Raw genomic sequence first — 19841 nt, forward strand, 5'->3', positions numbered from 1 at the left:
AAGCAAATTTGTTTTTTAAAATGATAAATGAAGTGTTGTGAGGAATTATTTGATTTTAATTAAAACTTTTGAAATTTATAATCTTAATTAGGAAATTTTATAAGATGTTTAAAATGCAAGTTGGCTCGTTATTCATTTAGACCAACTCCCAGAGCCTTCATGCACTCTTTTTAGTCAAAAGTTGAGGAGAATTAAACAAAAAACACCTCCAACCTCCCTAAAATGTTAGGATCTCTAAATCTTTCCTCATAGCAACTCCAACCGGAGTTGTTTGTTAGGTATATTAGCCTACGTGGCAATTAAAATAGCTAATATATAAAAAAAAAGACACTCCAACGCTTTTGTATAGATAGCTAAAATTATAGCTAATAGCTTATGGTCTTCTATATCTACATATCCCCTGTCTATTAGCTAAACCCTCTCCACCTCATCTCCCGCTTCTTTCTCTCCCGCTTCTTTATCTCCTATTCTCCTTTCCTATTCTCCTTTCCTATATTCTCTTTATCTCCTGTATTTTGGCCGGCTCTTGCAAGGTATGATTTCATCACTTTCATTTTCATAACTTCCTCAAATTAGGTTTGCAGATTTGGGGGAAATTTTTTGACATTTTTTTATTATTGGTATCTTCTTTTCTAATTGTAGAAAATGGAAAGATCATTCATATCTTTACTGAATGAAGAAGGTTCATTTTCACAATTTGAAGAAGTGATATTTTATCAAGAAATACCTGAATCTCAACCCCAAGCAGAGGTTCCGAAACAGAAAAAAGGCAAGAGGTCAAAAAAAAATTTAATTGAAGAAGATATGTTGTTGATTTCGGGTTGGTTAAATATTAGTATGGATCTAGTGCAAGGTAGTAATCAGACACATACGAGTTATTGGAATAGAATTTGGAAATATTTTGAAGAAAATAAAGGTGGAATTACAAGTGAAAGAACTGCTAATTCGCTGTGCAATAGATGGTGTACAATCAACGAAAAAGTTGCCAAATTTATCGGATTTTACAACCAAAATTGTGGAAGAAATCAAAGTGGGTCAAATGAACAAGATAAGGTACTAAATATTTTTTTTCACTTATGTTTTATTCTAAAATGCTGCCATGACTTATAACTTGCGATGGGTTGTTGATGATTATGCACAATTAGGCATTTGTTTAATTAGTTACTGATGAATGCTGGGCTATTTTTCATATATAATTTAAGTAACAGATGTGTTTTGTTGAGTTAATTGGAGATTCAATTAGTTTTAGTGGTCCATCCTTGTCCTTGTAGATATGGATAATACTCTGCAGGTCTCTTTTTGATTTGGTATCAGGCCTACAAATTAGAACTGAACTAGAGAAATATAAAGAAATTAGCAAGTTCCATTTATACTTAAAGTGATTTTCATATATTCTGAACCATATGTAACACAAGTTCCTTTATACTTTGCATAGTTGTATCAATTCGCAAGTTAGCAAAAATAAGATATGCAAAAGAAACTCAAGTACACAGGCAGACTCTAGCACTGGCATATGTACAGAAGTTGGACATTTATACATTGTAGTTTTGCTTCATTAGAATATTTAATAATCAATATTTTGTTTTGCTTTCGTTTTTCAAAAACAAATTTATAATAGAACAATGCGTGCATTAGAATAGGAAATAAACACAAATTATGGATCTGATTTTTTCTATATGTCATAACAATGCAGAGGGACCAAGCTATTGAGATGTGCGAGAGAATAATGAAAGAGAAATTTATGTTCATGCGTCATTGGAACTCATTGAGATTTTCTCCAAAATATCAAGCTAGTTTGGCAAAGAAAAATAAACCAACTAAGGATAGAGAAACTTCTTCACCATCTGTTGATAGTCAGCATCCCACAGGCCTAGAATCCGATGAAAAGTATTTTAGAAGTGTGAATGTATTTGAATTTATGGAAATTTGTGTTTTATTCAGTTCTGAATTTTGCTATTTATAAGAATAAAAATATAGCCGTTAGAATATAGCCGTTGGAATATAGCCGTTGTAATATAGCCGTTGAAATATGACCGTTGGAATATAATCATTTGAATTTCAAAATAATAAAATACTGTTTTTGAAATATAGCTAACCATTATAACTAACACCATTAGAGCACAACACCTTACAGATTCAGCAAATTTAACATAATCATTATTTTATATTATTTTAGCTAACCATTTTAGCTAGCACCCTTGGAGATGCTCTTAGTGAGGAGCATCTCTTGTCTCCTCTTCTCATTTTATATCAACAGTATATTGAATGCAGTAAAGTACAATCAAGAACCTGGATCCTGTTTTATTCATATTTAATAAAAAAATAGACAAAAAAGATTGATAGAGAAGAAAACCCAAAGTACAATCAAGAACCTGGATCCTGTTTTATTCATATTTAATAAAAAAATAGACAAAAAAGATTGATAGAGAAGAAAACCCAGGAGGCTTGTTGGAGTGCAAAGAAAAAAATAGATGTTAAATAACTAAGAATAGGGTTGTAATTCGGGCCGAGTGAGCCGAGTTTCGAGCCGGGCGTAATTCGAGTTGAGCCGAGCCGACTCGTTTAGTTAAACGAGCCTAAATCCCTGTTCGAACTCGACTCGTTTAATTTCACGCTAATCACATATATAAAACCGCTGTATCAACCACTTATACCCTTACAAGAATCACAAATTGAAATCAGATACGTAACGGATATGTGAACACAACTGATCAGGCTATCAACACCATACGGCTCTAACTGCCATCCCATTTACCTATTCCGGAACTCAGAGACTAGCTAGGTCTCTGACCTGCTACCTGCTGGACTAATCGGTTATATAATGCGCGCAACCGAATTAGGCGTAAGATATATCTTATATCTGATCGTTTTATCTAGTTTTTAAAACACTTGTACCTATCTCATTTCAAAAACATTTATTTAACCAACACACATATAAAATCCGGTTCGCAATTCATTTAAAAAATCGTTTCAAAATTCTTAAATGTCAGAATATTATTGATCATTTTCTCGATAATAATATAAATCTCTCAGCATATTTATGAATCTCACGAATAACAAAACACTATGTATTATTTTGAAATGTTTTTTTGAATATTTTTTGTGTCTAATATTTCGACAAAATATGCCATTTTGAAACCATTATGGGATGAGTAGCTTTTTTTTTTCTAAATGAGCAAGAAGACATGTAATTCAGTATCAATCTTATTCAAAATCAAGAAAGGGACATGGCTCTTCAGTTTTTTCTGTCTTATGGCTCTTTAGTTAAATCACTCTGAAAAATTGTTAATATTGTTAACAGATAAAACAATTTTTTTATTCCAAAAGGGAAAAAAAGTAACAATTTTCTTCCGATTGCCAATCCTAACCATTTTCATACTCTAGCAGTTCTCACAATGCATGTCAATGAGGTGTTAATGAGCTAAACTGATCGTGAGATACTCAAGTTCGGTTCGTAAAATATTTAAATTTGGCTTAATAATAGCCGAGTTCGAGCTCGAGATATTCAAATGTTTTACCTCGCCGATCTTGAACTTCAAATTACTCGGTTCGCGAATCTTATCGACTCGGCTCGTCTCGGCTCGATTACACCAAATTATTATGTTTTAGCTCAGATTACATGCTTACTGATGAGATTGTAAATGCTATTTATTATGATTATTTTTCTTATTCTTTTGGTTTCCGAATTTATTTTCTTGTTCTTAAGCAGAGAAAAACTTAAATTCAATTGCTCAACTCAGAACAAGATACATCAGCAACAAAAATATTGAGAACTGATTTATATTATTGTCTGAAGAGAAACAATGCATCAATAAGACTTCTAAAAACTGCCAGTCATCTTTCCTATAAATTTTCCCTCTGGTCTTACAACAGTAACACTCTCGTAACTGATGATACAGAAGGATAGAAAGGAAGAGGACTATTTAGCACCAAAAAGAAAAAGGAATGTAGTAAGAAAAATATTATCAAGAACATTTTGTGATCCTATAAGTTTGCAGCCTTGCCGCAAAGTATTGCATTTTCTGGAATATCGGACTCAGTGTACAGGCTCTTTTCGTCGTTCCAGACTCGAAGATACAGTTGCTGCCCTAAATGTTGCCTTGGCCATATTGCAGACCTCAAGTTCCACATACCCTTGTTGTCCATTGACACCAAAATTGCAGTCCAAGAAAAGGGATAGACCTAAAAGTAAATATTTGGACATGTTCAAAAGAATGTATATGAAATTTGAGACAGGAGGGCTTTCTAGTGTCAACATTGTTGCTACTTGGACTTACCTGCGCAGTGTGTCTAGTGGTAGCATCAACCAGATTGTAGCGTCTCCTCATCGTAGAATTCCACTGTCCCGAGCCAAATCTGTATTTTGAAGAAACAGATTTTCATATTTATCAAATCCGTATCTGAGACTTGAGAGTGGCGTCTCTTATAACACAGCTGGTTTAAAAATCAAGACAGACTGTACAGAACTCTGCATTGTCTTGCTTTCAAGAAACTCAAAATTATACTAAAAAATTAAGGCCAACAAAAACATAAGAACATTCAAAAAATTGGTAGCATTCTTTCAAAAGAAGAAAAGAAAGAGAAAATGGTAGCATACCCAACTACCCAGAAGTCGCTGCCATCAAGATGATAAGACTGAATAGTGTTTTCATCATTTTGGAATACAATTTCAACAAAGTCATGAAACTCTATTCCCACGACAGAGGTACCTATAACTGCTGGTCCAGGAGGAGATGTATCCTTGATTGAATTTAGCTTGAAGACCCCAGAAATGTTAAAATGGTCTGCAAGTTTCAGTGGGGTGCTTGGGTTTTTGTATGAAACCTTGTTGATTGCATAACGAAGCTTTCCTTTGATTATAGGTGCTGAGTTTGTAAGCACAAGTGTCCTGACTATTGGTATGGTTCCATAGTGATATGATCCTTGAGGGTTGGGTCGCGCTGCATTAGCAGTCAAATTCCACCTTGACAGGAGTAAGCAAGTTAGAATGCATGTTCCGAAAATGAAGGCATAGATTTAACACGCCGTATCAGGAAAAAAGGAGATATTACCTCAGAGTCCGAGCTTGTTTCATAGACCAGTGAATATGATATGTAGGACCAATTGGCAAAGGTTCAGAGGCAGGTGTACTTGATCCAGAATAACGAAGAATTGCAGTGGCAGTAAGAATTGGCTTCGTAAAACGAGATGAAGCAACTATAAAGTAGTCCTTCACTGTTCCCTGCAAAGTGATCATTACAGCCACAGACTGGCCAACATGGATGTCAAGTGATTCATATGGTTCCTGCATGGTATGTGAGCCTTCAATCTCTATCAGTTTCAACTGATGGCCCTGAATTCTAAAATTTATCGAGGTTGTTAAGCCCAAATTCGACACCCTAAACAAGTATCGTTTCCCTGGAAAACAAACAAAGTCGAATCATTTATTGTATGAATATTTCCATTCTTGCAAATTCTTCTAGACTAATAAAGGAACCGTTTATGAAGTTCATTGTTCAGAAACTCGAAAACAACATAGGGGCAGTTACCTTTTTCACCGGTGAAGACATTATTACGAGGAAGACCATTAATAAGCAGACCATCAGGAAAAGGCATAGGGTTTCCAGTGTTAAGTTTTTGTTGTAAAACCTAGTGCATAAGATGTGCAATAAGACGCGGTAGTTAGTACTGATTGTATTAGCTAATTTACTTTCTAGATGAAGAGTATTCAAATTTCTTTAACAAGTATCATGCAACGTAACTCAATAATATTAGCAAATATCTGAAAGAAGTGAATATAGAGTATGACTACCAACCCTGTGATCAGAATTCCACCAATCATTAACAAGTACATTGAACTCCTCAGCAGGTTTAAGATATGGAACAAATATCACAGCCCTTGCACGTAGAATTACCGCCCCGAAACCACCTACAGCCCTATGCATCAAAGTTGATGGGAAATACGAGTAGGTTCCAATCTGATCTTTCATATGCATCTTGTAAGTCCAGTTGGAATTTGGAGGAATTGGGCAGTTCGTTCCGAGCACACCATCTTGCCATGAGACCTTCCTCTGTTTAATTCCGTTCCTGTTTGCCATCAGAAACCTTATTAAACCAAGCATCACTTGACAAACCATACACTTACAGTTCAAGTAAAACACAACTCAACTCAAAAATGTGGAATATCCCCCGCGGATTTCCTTTTACCCCAAAAGATCTCATGCTAATGGAGTTGACTGACTGCTTATAATTAAATCAACAGTTTATCCTTTCTACAAATGGCGTGGGAGATAACTCCAGTCTCCAGGTAGGTATATCCGTAGATGATTTTCTTTCAAAGTGTTTTTTTTTCCATTTACGAGCACTTGTGTGAAGTTGAACTTTTAACTTATCGATGTTTTAAAAAGAATACATCAGTACTTAGAGCCTCTGTTATAGAAATCGGCCGATTTTCCAAAAATCGCCGATAAATTGCTAAAAAATTGGTTAAAAATATTTGTCCGATTTGACCGATTTCTGATAAATCGCCGATTAATCATCCGATTTTTTAAAAATCGTCCGATAAATCATAAATCGATATCTCAACCGAATAGTTCCGATTTCCGAAATCTGTAACGCTGCTTAGAGCAAAGAATCCAAATACCAAAATTTAGGATATTTATTTGATAAACCTGATTTTCTATGCTTTACTAAGGTTTCATCCATATAGAGACATGATCAAATTTCCCCTCAAAGGCCTAATTAATCGTTAACTTACATGAGTATTTGAACAGAGTTAAACTATACAACACTAAAGAAAGACACTGCATACGTAAATGAAAGCATCAGAGCATAACCGTTCAAGAGAAGGCATAAAGAAAGAACGCAAACAGATCACTAACCATGTAATAAGAAAAGGCTGATCCAGCTTATTGATGACAGTAACAATTACATTGTCATTGGTGACGGCATCAATCGTAGGTCCAGGAAATTGGCCATTCACAAGAATACCCTAAAAATCAAATAAATTATACTCCATCAGTTACGCAAAAAGAAATAAATATCAGGATTCAAGCATTGCAAACACGAAAGGGCAGCAGCTGCACGTACCCTTTGCTTTACGCCAAGAGGAGAAATCTGTCCATACGTAAATTCAAGCGTGAAATATCTGTACGGATCTTCTGCCCTTACAGAGACTACACTCAACCAAGCCACCAGTCCAAGAAAAAAATACAGGAGAATGGCTTGTCTCATTTTGAGCAGTGATACTTAGAAAGTATCGTAAAGTGCGAAAATAAAAGAATGGTGCCTGATGGTTGAGGACACTTAAGTGAAGAAGTAGAGTGCATATATAGGTAAAAAAGAAGAAGCCTGGACACACGCTAGAAAAACCGAAAAAAGAAAGAGATGCATGCATGTGAGGGTTGCGATATAACATGTGCTCGTTTAACGAGGAATAGTGTAAGAAACTGGAAGAAGAAGTAGCTCCTTTGCGGCGCACTTCATGGTTATCAGCTACTGCGATGCTTCCATGCATCTTGAGATCTGATTGACCAGAATTTCTCTTTATTCGAGAATTCATTTATATTAAACAACTCACAACACTATGTATTCAAGTAGCAACTGGAATTTTATAGATATTGAGCTACTAGTACTATATTTGTCGGTGAAGAGAGAGCGAGAAAGACGCAGCGGGGAACGGATTTACATTAATGGCGATTTGAAATGGTTAATTCAAATTAGGTGGAAAATGGAAATGTACAGAGAGAATAGTGGAGGGAAATTTAAAATTTTTGTATACAGTTTTTAGGGTTTTTGGGAGGAGACAAATTGAGAAATGGATACATAACTATAACCGTGATTATTTTGTGAGTTGTGTTATTTTTATTGTTTAAGATTTTTGTATATGCGAGTAGTCTTTTATAATGATTGAAAAATAATGATCCTTAACTTTTTGATCAGGTGTTCTAGACACATCATAGAAAAAAATCATATAGACTTCATTAAGATTATTATCTTAAAATGAATATTGGGAAAATTGTATTTTGAGACAAAAAAAAAATTCGGAGATAAAATTTATACTAATATTGGCCATTTGAAAATATTTAGTTTAATTGAATTTTTTCCAAGATCCATTGATTCTATAAACTAGTTTAATTAAATCTTAGACTCGAAATATATCATAACTTGAATCTGTCGGATCCGAACCCAGATCTCCGGACTCGAAATTTGTCCCAACACGAATTTTCCGGACCCAAACCCAGATCCCCGGACTCGAAATATATCTCAACTTGAATTTGTCGAAACCAAACAGGGTGGGTCGGACGGACAAGAGAACATTAAAACTTTAAATATTCTAGTGTTTTAAGGCACTATCTTGAAGCACATAATTATTCCAAATATCTCAAATTATAGTTGATAACAATAATTTAAGGTATTATTGGACCTGCTCTTAAGTAGAATTTTCTAGTTTTTCATCGGAGGCACTCTAAAGTCAAAGGTGGAGTTAATTACCGCACGTACTTAAAACCCTAGACAGCTGTGAGTATTTTGTTTAAGAAAGACATGCGATGACCGTATAAATATCAATATATATTGGTACCCGAGAAACTACAGATCGTTAACAGTATGCAGAAGGTGCATTAGTATGAAGTCAACTGCTGAGCAATTTGGCATCACAGTCCATCCCAAGTAGAGGTGGCCAACAGTGCGGGCTGTGCGGTCCGGGCCGGGTCGGAAACGGGTTGGACCCGAAAATAACGAACACTGAACCGACACGTTAATTAAATGAATCGGGCCGGGCCGGGCTTGAATCGACAGAAGCAAACTCATACCCAACACTGAGCTCGTGAGCGAGCTGTGCGGGCTGAATATTCATCAAACTAGCTATCAAACTAGCTATCAATTGATTTAAGCACAGTCACTATTCATGAGAACCAAGATGAGAGAAAGAAATATATTGAAGTTGTAGTTGTCCACACTTCATAAATTGTAAAATATAGATACAAGTGGACAGTCTATACTGCTTGCCTGAACTCGTACTATTACTCATTTGGTTTTCATTGCCAAGTAAACCACACATAATCAATAAAATGTTTAAAATATTAACATATTTAATTGGGAATTGAGATTCAAGCCCGCACACCCGCGAGCCTGTGCGGGCTGTGCGGGTCTGTAACCATGTGCAACTCGCCCGGGTTTCGTGTGGACGGGTTAGTGCGGGCCGGTCCCGGTCCCGGTTCTCCAGTATTATATTCGTAACCGGCTCGATTGATTTAACGAATTGTGCGGGTTTGAACCGGCCCGGTTCGGGCCGAATAATTACGGGTTTCCGTACGAACCGGTCCCGAATGTGCGGTTCAAACCCGCACATTTGGCCAGCTCTAATCCCAAGAACACATGGCGCCCAGAAGTAGCCTACCAGACTACCTAGGCAGCTAGAATTGATTTAACTAGCTAGCTCAGGTAATCTATAATTAGCATTTGATTATTAAGTTGACCTTGCTCTTGTTATTTAAATCCTAGATGGTTAGTCACATGCTCATGCTTAACTTTTTTAATTATACAGAACTCCCATTTGAAAGTGGCAATGTGAACCCAACATACACCCAGGTTTTTATGGATCTCTCTTGGTCTATTTGTGTATTTCTTGCTATTATTAGTATGAAATTAAGCCTTCGGTATGGGGGTGTAGTACTAACATCTGCTTGTTATATGGATCCTAATTAATCATACTGAATGAATATTAGTCGATGTTGGTTATTTCTCACGTTCGAAATTTTAATCTAACAGAAAGTGAACTCAAACTTATCTCTTTTATATATAATAGACCCATTAATTTTCACACTATTATATCATTACGCTGCTATGTCTTTTATATTTTTATTTAAACACTTAACATTTGTGTTTCGCTAAAGAGCAAATTTTTAATTTCCTATTAAAATTCATGAAATAACTGATAGGGATAAATAAATTATGATTGTATAATTAAATACTGCATTAATTGTACAAGTTGTGGGCTGCTAGGCCCAATAAAAAGATATATGAAACTCAGACCAGAAAGGTTAAGCCTGATGGACCAGATCAGGCCTGATGGAATAAAAAAGGCCCAAAAGCCCTAATTATTAATTAATTTCGTAATTAATTAATAAGGGAAAAATCAGCTATTGAGAAGAGTCCCGATAAGGATATAAATCCTTATAGATTAGCCTCAAGGGGACCTAAAAGGATAAGGAATCAGCTTCCTACTTCCTAGGACTCCTAAGTCTATCCTAATTCAGAGGCTTGTCCACCAAGTCTCCTATACCAAGTCCAATTCAAGGACTCCCACATCTATATAAGGGGTCTCACCCCCACCAATCAGAACTACGTTTTTTGGCTTGATTCTCTAATTCACAGAGATACGTAGGCATCTCGTAAAGGCAGATTTGAGCTACGAAACACGAGAGCAGCCATTAAAGGCCTTGAGCTCCCGAATCTTAGTAATAAATACAGCAAATAATAACCTTAGTTTTTTATCCATAACATTTGGCGCCGTCTGTGGGAAAAACGCAACAACAACCATGGCGAGAACACGGAGAACAACCAGCACTCTGGAGGAGGGAACACCATCAGGGACAACCCAGGTGATTTCATCAACCGTGGAGGTTCCTCCCCATTCAACTTATGCATCTACTCAGGGGGAAGCCCAGACAGGGGCAACTCATCCTCAGCCACAAGGGACAACTCCCCCGATTATTCAAGGTACGAATCCCCAAGTTCAACAAATACATATACCTGTGAATTCTCGACCCGTCGGGTATGAATATTCAACTATTGTTACTACTAACCCCCCTTATGGGATGCCCCTTCACCCTGAGGTTGGAGGAAGTGGATATGCTGGGCGAAGCGAAGCACGAGGGCGGTCGCCCCCCTATATACGAGGTTTGGATCCTATCCCTGAGGATCGGGAATTTTCTGGTCCATACACTGAGAGAGACTCCGAATCTTCGGATGATGAAGTGGCCCCGAGAAGGAGGCGTCCTGGAAAAGAGCCAATGGCCGATGGAAGGCAACGCCCCCAAAGCACCCCAGGGGCGAATCCCCAAGAAGTGCAGGAAAAGATCAGGGCTCATGAGGCTGAAATCCAAAGGCTGAGACGTGATTTGGAGGCTCACCAAGCCACCAGATCCCACATACCTCCTAGGGGGAGAAATCCTCCTCCTATCATAGACCTGGATGGTCCGGTAAGAAGAAGGGCTGCTGTCCCAAGAACTGATCCAAGCAATCTCCTTCCCCTTGGAGATCCTGATGATCCAACTCCACCCTTCACAGAAGAGATAATGAATGCCCATATCTCGAGAAAATTCAAGATGCCCACTATCAAAGCCTATGATGGCACGGGAGACCCCGCTAATCATGTTAGGACATTCTCTAATGCACTGCTGCTGCAACCCGTGAATGATGCTATAAAATGTCGGGCCTTCCCTCAAACCCTGTCGGGTATGGCTCAAAGATGGTACAGTCGCCTACCCCCAAATTCTATTGGATCATTCAGAGAACTAAGTCAGGCTTTTATTAAGCAATTCATCAGTGGAAGAGTCCATGAGAAAAGTTCAGCATCTCTTATGAGTCTTGTGCAAGGAGCTAAGGAATCCTTAAGAGATTACCTGAATCATTTTACAAAGGAGGCTTTAAAAGTCCCAGACCTTGATGATAGGGTAGCCATGATAGCACTGCAACAAGGAACTAGGGATGAGTTTTTTAAGATGTCTTTGGCCAAACGACCCCCTGAGAGCATGTTGCAGCTCCAAGAGAGGGCAGGGAAGTATATCAAGGTTGAAGAAAGTATGAGGAAGACCGTAGTAAGTAATGAGCCCACTGGAGGCAAGAAACGAAAAACTGATTTGGAGTATATCGCTAAGGACAAGTATCCTAGAACCGAACAAAACCCTGATTCAACCCCCAAGAAGGGAGGACCTGGGCAAAAGTTCACTGAATACGCTAAGCTGAATGCTCCCAGAAGTCAGATTTTGATGGAGATTGAGAAAGATAGAGATATTCGCTGGCCTAAGCCCTTGAAGGCTGATCCCGCCAAGCTAGATAGGGGCAAGTATTGCAGGTTTCACAAAGATGTTGGCCATGACACCGATGAGTGTAGGCAATTGAAAGATGAAATTGAGTTTTTGATTCGAAAAGGAAGATTGAATAAGTATACTGGAGATGGAGGGGACAGAAATAATAATGGAAGGAAGAACTTTGAAGATCGTAGGAGGGACCAAGATGATCAGGGGCGGAATCCCCAACCTAGAGGACCAGTTATAAACACCATTTATGGAGGGCCGAGACCTCAAGGGCCTGTGATAAACACGATCTTTGGAGGTCCAACTGCTGCTGGATTGTCCAAAAATTCCAGAAAGGCATATACTAGAGAGGTTATGCATATTGTTGGAGAAGCCCCGAAGAGGGCCAGGACAGAAGTAACATTGGCTTTTGATGATTCCGACCTAGAGGGTGTGAAGTTTCCCCATGACGACCCGCTGGTCATAACACCAATAATAGGAAATAGCCCGGTTAAGAGGGTCCTTGTGGATAATGGTGCTTCTGTGGATATCTTGCTCCACGACACCTTTCTAAGGATGGGGTATAACGACTCCCAGTTAACACCAACCGACATGCCGATATATGGATTTGCTGGAGTAGAATGTCCTGTGGAAGGGATAATCAAGTTGCCAACCACCATAGGTACGGAGCCAAGGCAAGCAACGCAGATGCTGGATTTCGTAGTGGTAAAGGCTAGTTCAACTTATAATGCTATCATGGGGAGAACAGGGATACATGCCTTCAAGGCAGTCCCCTCTTCCTACCATTCAGTCATGAAGTTTCCCACCCGAAACGGGATTGGAGAAGAGAGAGGAGATCAAAAAATGGCTAGAAGCTGTTATGTGGCCTCTTTGAGGGCAGATGGAGTCGGGGGCAGGTTCTTCCTATTGAAGATATGGATGTTCGAGAAAATGATGAGAATAGAGGAAGGCCAGCAGAAGAGTTGGTTTCGGTTCCTTTAGATCCCAAGAATCCTGAGAGGATGACTTTCATTGGAGCCACATTAGAGGAGCCCCTTAGAGGGAAGTTAGTGAAATTTTTGCAAGAAAATAGTGATGTGTTTGCATGGTCAGCAGCTGATATGCCAGGCATAGACCCGGAGTTAATTACTCACAAGCTAAACGTGGATCCAAGTCGGAAGACAGTGAAACAAAAGAAAAGAAATTTTGCCCCGGAAAGACAAGAGGCTATAAAGCAGGAAGTGGAAAAGCTCTTAGAGGCTGGTTTCATTGAGGAGATTCAATTTCCGGAGTGGTTAGCAAACCCTGTAATGGTGAAGAAGGCTAATGGAAAGTGGAGGATGTGTATAGACTTCACCGATCTGAATGATGCATGCCCCAAAGACTGTTTTCCGCTGCCTAGAATTGATACTTTGATTGATGCCACCGCTGGACATGAGATGCTGAGTTTCATGGATGGGTTTAGCGGATACAACCAGATCAAAATGCATAAGGATGACATTCCAAAGGTATCATTTATCACTGACTTTGGTGTTTATTGTTATCTTGTTATGGCGTTTGGTCTCAAGAATGCAGGAGCCACCTATCAAAGGTTGGTGAATAAAATTTTTAAGGATCTTATTGGGAAGACTATGGAAGTCTATGTTGATGACATGCTAGTCAAGAGTCTAGTAAAGACTGATCATATAACCCATTTGAGGGAAGCTTTTGAGGTCCTGAGGTACCACAAGATGATGTTGAATCCCACGAAGTGTGCTTTCGGAGTAGGATCTGGAAAATTCTTGGGATTGATGGTCTCAAAGAGGGGAATTGAGGCTAACCCCGATAAAATAAAGGCAATCCTGGACATGGAACCCCCAAAAACTGTCAAGGATGTTCAAAAACTCACAGGAAGGGTTGCTGCGCTAGGACGATTCATCTCCAAGTCAGGAGACAAGTGCTTGTCATTCTTCAAGTCATTAAAGAACATTAAAGACTTTGTATGGAGTGAGGAAAATCAGAAGGCATTTGAAGAGTTAAAGAAGTATATGGGCCAGGCCCCGTTGTTGGCCAAGCCAGTTCTGAGTGAAGTTTTATTCTTGTACTTGGCTGTTTCAGAAAGCGCCTTGAGCGCGGTGTTGGTTAAGGAGGAACTGAAAGTTCAGAAACCCGTATACTATGTCAGCAAAATTTTGCATGGTGCTGAGTTGAATTATTCAGCCATTGAGAAATTCGCTTTAGCCTTGGTAATGGCTTCAAGAAAGCTGCGTCCTTATTTTCAAGCTCACCAAATTGAAGTGCTAACAAATCAGCCACTGAGAAATATCATTCACAGTCCCAAGGCAAGTGGGAGACTGATTAAGTGGGCAATAGAGTTGGGAGAGTTCGATCTCAAGTATAAGCCACGTACGGCCATAAAAGCCCAGGCACTAGCTGACTTCGTGGTGGAATGTACCATACCCAACCAAGAAGTCGGGGGGCAGGAAGATACCATACCTCAAGACAAGGGAGTCGACAATGGGGACAAGGAGAAAGAATATTGGGTTCTCTATTTTGATGGAGCATCAAAAACAAATTCCAGTGGAGCAGGGTTGGTTTTGCAAAGCCCTGATGGATTCTTAATTGAGTATGCCATGAAGCTAGACTTCCCAACCACAAACAATGAGGCAGAGTATGAAGCCCTGATTGCTGGCCTTGGTCTAGCTGGGACACTTAGAGTCAAAAACTTAAAGGTCCGTGGAGACTCGAAGCTGATCATATCCCAGGTAAAGGGAGAATTTGAGGCAAGAGATGATACGATGGCTAAGTATGCTCGCCTAGTAAGGGCTGTGATGACCCAATTTAATGAATGCCATGTTGAACACATTCCAAGGGAAGAAAATGCTAAAGCAGATGCGCTATCAAAATTTGCTTCATCTGAGATTGAAGAGAGTTCAGGGAGTGTGTACTTCCGTGTTTTGAAGACACGAAGCATAGATGTTAAGCTTGTGGCTCCCGTAGGCTTGGGGACGTCATGGATTGATCCCATCAAGGCTCACATTCAGACCGGTTGGTTGCCAAATGATGCAACTGAAGCACGGAAGTTAACTGTTCGGGCACTAAGGTACTCTTTGATAGATGGGATTCTTTACAAAAGATCTTTCGTGGTTCCCTACTTGAGGTGTCTCAGGCCCGATGAGGCACGCTTGGCTCTTGAAGAAGTACATGAAGGTATTTGTGGACAACACTTGGGGGGCAGGGCCTTGGCTCATAAGATAACCCGTTTAGGCTTCTATTGGCCAGAAATGATGGCTGATGCCAAAGAATATGTAAAGAAGTGTGATCGCTGTCAGAAACATGCACCAGTGGCCAGACAACCCCCCGAGATGCTGACCTCCATCAACTCACCTATTCCCTTTGCTATGTGGGGGATGGATATTCTAGGGCCTTTTCCTACGGCCACAGCACAAAGGAAGTTTCTGATTGTAGCCATTGATTATTTCACTAAGTGGATTGAAGCCAAGCCCTTGGCCAAAATCACAACTAAACAGGTTGCACAATTCCTGTGGGAAAACATTATGTGTCGATATGGAATTCCCCGTATCCTCGTCACTGACAATGGAACACAATTCAACAACGAGGAATTCAAGAAGTATTGCGGAGAAAATGAAATTGAGTTACGGTTCACCTCTGTGGCTCACCCGCAAGCCAATGGGCAAGCGGAGGTAGCAAATCGGATAATCCTGGATGGACTAAAGAAGAGAATCGAAAAGTCAAGAAATAATTGGGTGGATGAGATACTTCCCATATTATGGGCCTATAGAACTACCTGTAGAGTCACGACAAATGCAACTCCTTTCATGTTGGCATATGGGGCAGAAGCAGTAGTTCCCGTGGAGATATCACATTCCTCTCCAAGGATTCAGGCTTTTGATGAAAAAGAAAATGAGGAAGGGCAGAAGTTAGCCCTGGATTTAATCGATGAAGTGCGAGATAAAGCACACGCAAAGATAGTAGAATATCAGAAAAAGGCTTCATTCTACTATAACCTAAGGGTTAAAGAGAGGTTTTTCAAACAAGGTGACCTAGTCTTGAGAAAAATAGAGGCTTCTGGTGTCGGACAGAAAGGAAAGCTTACCCCAAATTGGGAAGGGCCGTATAGAGTCAAGAGCGTTCAGGGTAGAGGAACCTACAAGCTGGAGACTATGGATGGTTTTGAAGTCCCGAGAACCTGGCACGCACAAAACCTGAAGGTTTACTACGTGTAAGATGGTCGAAGTACGATTCTCACTTGTCATTATGACAAGTAGGTTTAAAAGCACCTTGAAGCTTTGTTTGCATAGTATTTTTCTTTTTTAGCTATTATAGATCAGGGTCGAACCCATATTATGTAAGGTTTTGGAAAACCAGACTTGAAATTGAAGGGTTCAAAATTATTTCAACCTATGGATGTTTGAGTTGTGATAATACTTGTGTGGCCCATTAAGCCAAGTTTGAATATTAAAGTATCGGAAAAATGAAGGAGAGAATGCAAATAAGGAAAGTAGCATAGCCCCGCAGGGTAATAAGTTTTAATACAAACAAAAGTCCAGACATAAATTAAGGATAAAATTACAAAATAGAAAAACTACTCCTCCATGCGGGAGCCTTCATTCTCTTTCTCCTTATCAGCGCCTTCAGCGTCCTTCGCAGGAGAAGCGGGAGGAGAAGCAGTGTTAGGATCCAAGATGCGATCATCTGGCTGAGGAGAGTCGAAGAGGGCGTCTATGCTGTCCTCTGACTCAGCCTGCTCAGGACTTATAAAGTCCTTAGGGTCGACTAAGCCCGGGTACTTCTCAGAAACAGCCTTCACGGCCGCATCCCATCCCTGAGTAAACTGTAGGGAATAAAGACCCTCATCATGAATCTCCATGAGATTCTTAAACTTGTCAGAATCCATGTAGTCATCGATGAGCTTATCCTTATCGCTCCTAAGTTTCACCAGCTCGGAATGAGCCTGAGCCAGCTCCTCTTTCTTCGTGTCCAGCTTCTTCTCCAGGACCTTGGCTCTCTCCTCCCATTTCTTCATCTCTTTCTCAAACCCATCTGAGTTACCCTTCCAGGACCTAGCCTGATGGAGGGCCGCCTGGAAGTAGGTATTACTCTGCAAAGAAATATGTATGAGTTAGCACAAGTTCGTTGGAATACAAGAAAGTTGGGATTCAAAGAAGGAGAGAAAGAAAATTACCGCAGCTTGGGCTTGAGAACCCAGAAGCTCAATAGTCTCAATATCACTCCCCGTAACAATGTCAGTAAAGTCATGGGGAGTGACGGAGTGATAAGACCAATCTTTAGCGTGTTTGGTGGATCCAACCATCGTATCGCTCCTCCTGAAGCCCCAGTTAGGCCTGAAGGAATGTGCCTTAAGTGGAGGATCCACATCGTCCCCCAGCTCGACCACCGGGACGTGGGGCTTAAGAAAAGAAGGACCGTCAGGTTTGCTCCTAGGGTCCCTGTTTAGCTTGGCCCTTTTCTGACGGCCTGACTCCCCCTCCTTAGGCCTGTTAACATTATTGATGGCCTCGCAAGCTGAGAGGAAAAGTAGAAGGAACATTAAAATCCAGAAAAAAAGAAAAAGTGCGATTAAAGAGAAGGAAAAATAATTACGCAGGTATAAATTTACCCTTATCACTGGCCTGGGAGAGACCAACTTTCTTCAAGGAAAACTCCTCTAAAAGGGTCCAGGTATCCGTTTTCCCATCATCTGAAATTAAGGCCTGGTAGGCCACCTCCTCCTCATCAGTCAATCTGATACTACCAGGACTACCATCTGATACCTTGCAAAATGGCCTACGGAAGAGTGTGGCCCAATCACCCCCAGCCCAGGTCAGCCTCACAAACTCATCCCTCCATTTAGGGTTGTTCTCGACTATAGAGTTACTATCAAAGATATGGGGAACTTTGGGTCGTTGGCGAATTAAAACCCATCCCGGTTGACTCATGGAGCTATTATAGAATTGGAAAACTTTCCTAAAGACAGCTACGGAAAGAGGGAAGTTATTCCTGAGACAAAGGACCATAAAACAGATAATATTCCTCCAGGCGTTAGGAGGGAGTTGACAAGGGTTGATTTGTACATCGGCTAATAAACGAGGAATAAATTCGTGGAATGGGAACCTAAGACCTGCGGTCAGGGCTCCTCGATAAATGAACAGGGTATCCCCCTCCCAATTACAAGTCCTATCCCCAGGGGCGGCTGGAGTGATCCTAAGGTGGGGTGGAAGTCTGTACAGGGTGTTCATAGACTCTATTCTACCGTCTAACTCATGAAAAGTGTTACCATGATTATACGAATCTAACTCAGATAGAGAAGGATATTCATCACCTCTCGAGTTAATCATGTCAATGAGAGAAGTATATGGAGATTGAATTTGAATGTTTGTACCTCTCTTAGAGACATTCATCTTCTGCAAACGAGCCAAGTCGCGGTCCGCCATTGATATACTTCGTTTAAAAGCTTGAAACCCAGAAATACTTGAGAATGGTGGAGCTACGGTGGCTGTGTGCTCGCCGGAAATCGCCTACTCAAAGGGAGAACTCTAGAGAAGTTTGTAGAAGAAAATGAGAAATGAGAAGTGAAGTGAGGATTCTCACTTCACACTACACTTATATAGGCGAAAAGCTCGGAATACGAGGCGTTTTTAGGCCCATTTAGCCAGGCCCAACCTAAAAGCCCGTATACTAGAAATATCAGGAATAATCTAGAAGCTCATATGGAAAATGAATGGTCAAAAATCGACCAGAGTTTTAAACTGGATCGATCAGAATCCTGGTCGATATATTATTCGAACAGGAGGGAAGAAATCCCCTAAATCCGATCAGAGTCCTGATCGATACAAAAGAGAATCCTGGTCGATATATTATTCGAACAGAAGGGAAGAAATCCCCTAAATCCGATCAGAGTCCTGATCGATACAAAAGAGAATCCTGGTCGATATATTATTCGAACAGAAGGGAAGAAATCCCCTAAGATCGATCAGAGTCCTGATCGATACCAAAGAGAATCCTGGTCGATATATTATTCGAACAGAAGGGAAGAAATCCCCTAAATCCGATCAGAGTCCTGATCGATACAAAAGAGAATCCTGGTCGATATATTATTCGAACAGAAGGGAAGAAATCCCCTAAGATCGATCAGAGTCCTGATCGATACCAAAGAGAATCCTGGTCGATATATTATTCGAACAGGAGGGAAGAAATCCCCTAAGATCGATCAGAGTCCTGATCGACACAAAAGAAAATCCTGATCGATATTCCATTCGATCAGAATGATAGAAAATCGCTTAATTCGATCAGAGTCCTGATCGAAATCGATCAGGAATCCTGATCGATTAAGCACGTGTAACAGTCGTCGACTAGGGTGTCACTTTGAAGATCAATTCGATCAGAGCCCTGATCGAAATCGATCAGGAATACTGTCGACCAGAGTGTAAGATCCTGAGTTAATTCGATCAGGATCCTGATCGAAATCGAGCAGGAATTCTGATCGATTTGGCTGAATCCTGATCAATTTCTTCTGCATCCTAATCAATTTTGTATGCGGATAAATCCAGAAAATTACGGATAAATCCAGAAAATTACGGATAAATCCAGAAAATTACGGATAAATCCAGAAAATTACGGATAAATCCAGAAAATTGCGGATAAATCCAGAAAATTACGGATAAATCCAGAAAATTGCGGATAAATCCAGAAAATTACGGATAAATCCAGAAAATTACGGATAAATCCAGAAATTAAGGATAAATCCCAGAAATTAAGGGAAAAATCCAGAAATTAAGGGAAAAATCCAGAAATTAAGGATAAATCCCAGAAAAATAAGGAAAAATCCCAGAAAAATTAGGG

The 19841-nt window shown here is 39.9% G+C and overlaps 1 protein-coding gene and 1 long non-coding RNA gene across 2 annotated transcripts; one reads left to right on the forward strand and one right to left on the reverse strand.

Moving 5' to 3' along the window:
- Positions 1 to 394: 394 nt before the first annotated feature.
- Positions 395 to 2028, forward strand: LOC141662145 (uncharacterized). Its single transcript, XR_012550275.1, has 3 exons — positions 395 to 533; positions 643 to 1053; positions 1694 to 2028. It is a non-coding gene; the product is annotated as an uncharacterized LOC141662145 (long non-coding RNA).
- Positions 2029 to 3794: 1766 nt separating this feature from the next.
- Positions 3795 to 7263, reverse strand: LOC141661405 (L-ascorbate oxidase homolog). Its single transcript, XM_074468409.1, has 8 exons — positions 7069 to 7263; positions 6861 to 6970; positions 5796 to 6066; positions 5529 to 5628; positions 5052 to 5397; positions 4598 to 4963; positions 4278 to 4356; positions 3795 to 4182 (listed from the first exon to the last, which is right to left on the reverse strand). The coding sequence occupies exons 1-8, from the start codon at positions 7210 to 7212 to the stop codon at positions 3985 to 3987; spliced, it is 1614 nt and encodes a 537-aa protein (XP_074324510.1). The 5' UTR covers positions 7213 to 7263; the 3' UTR covers positions 3795 to 3984.
- Between the last annotated feature and the right edge of the window lie 12578 nt (positions 7264 to 19841).

The sequence above is a fragment of the Apium graveolens genome, chromosome 5 (genome assembly GCF_009905375.1).
Source record: "Apium graveolens cultivar Ventura chromosome 5, ASM990537v1, whole genome shotgun sequence".
NCBI classification, from domain to species: domain Eukaryota; kingdom Viridiplantae; phylum Streptophyta; class Magnoliopsida; order Apiales; family Apiaceae; genus Apium; species Apium graveolens.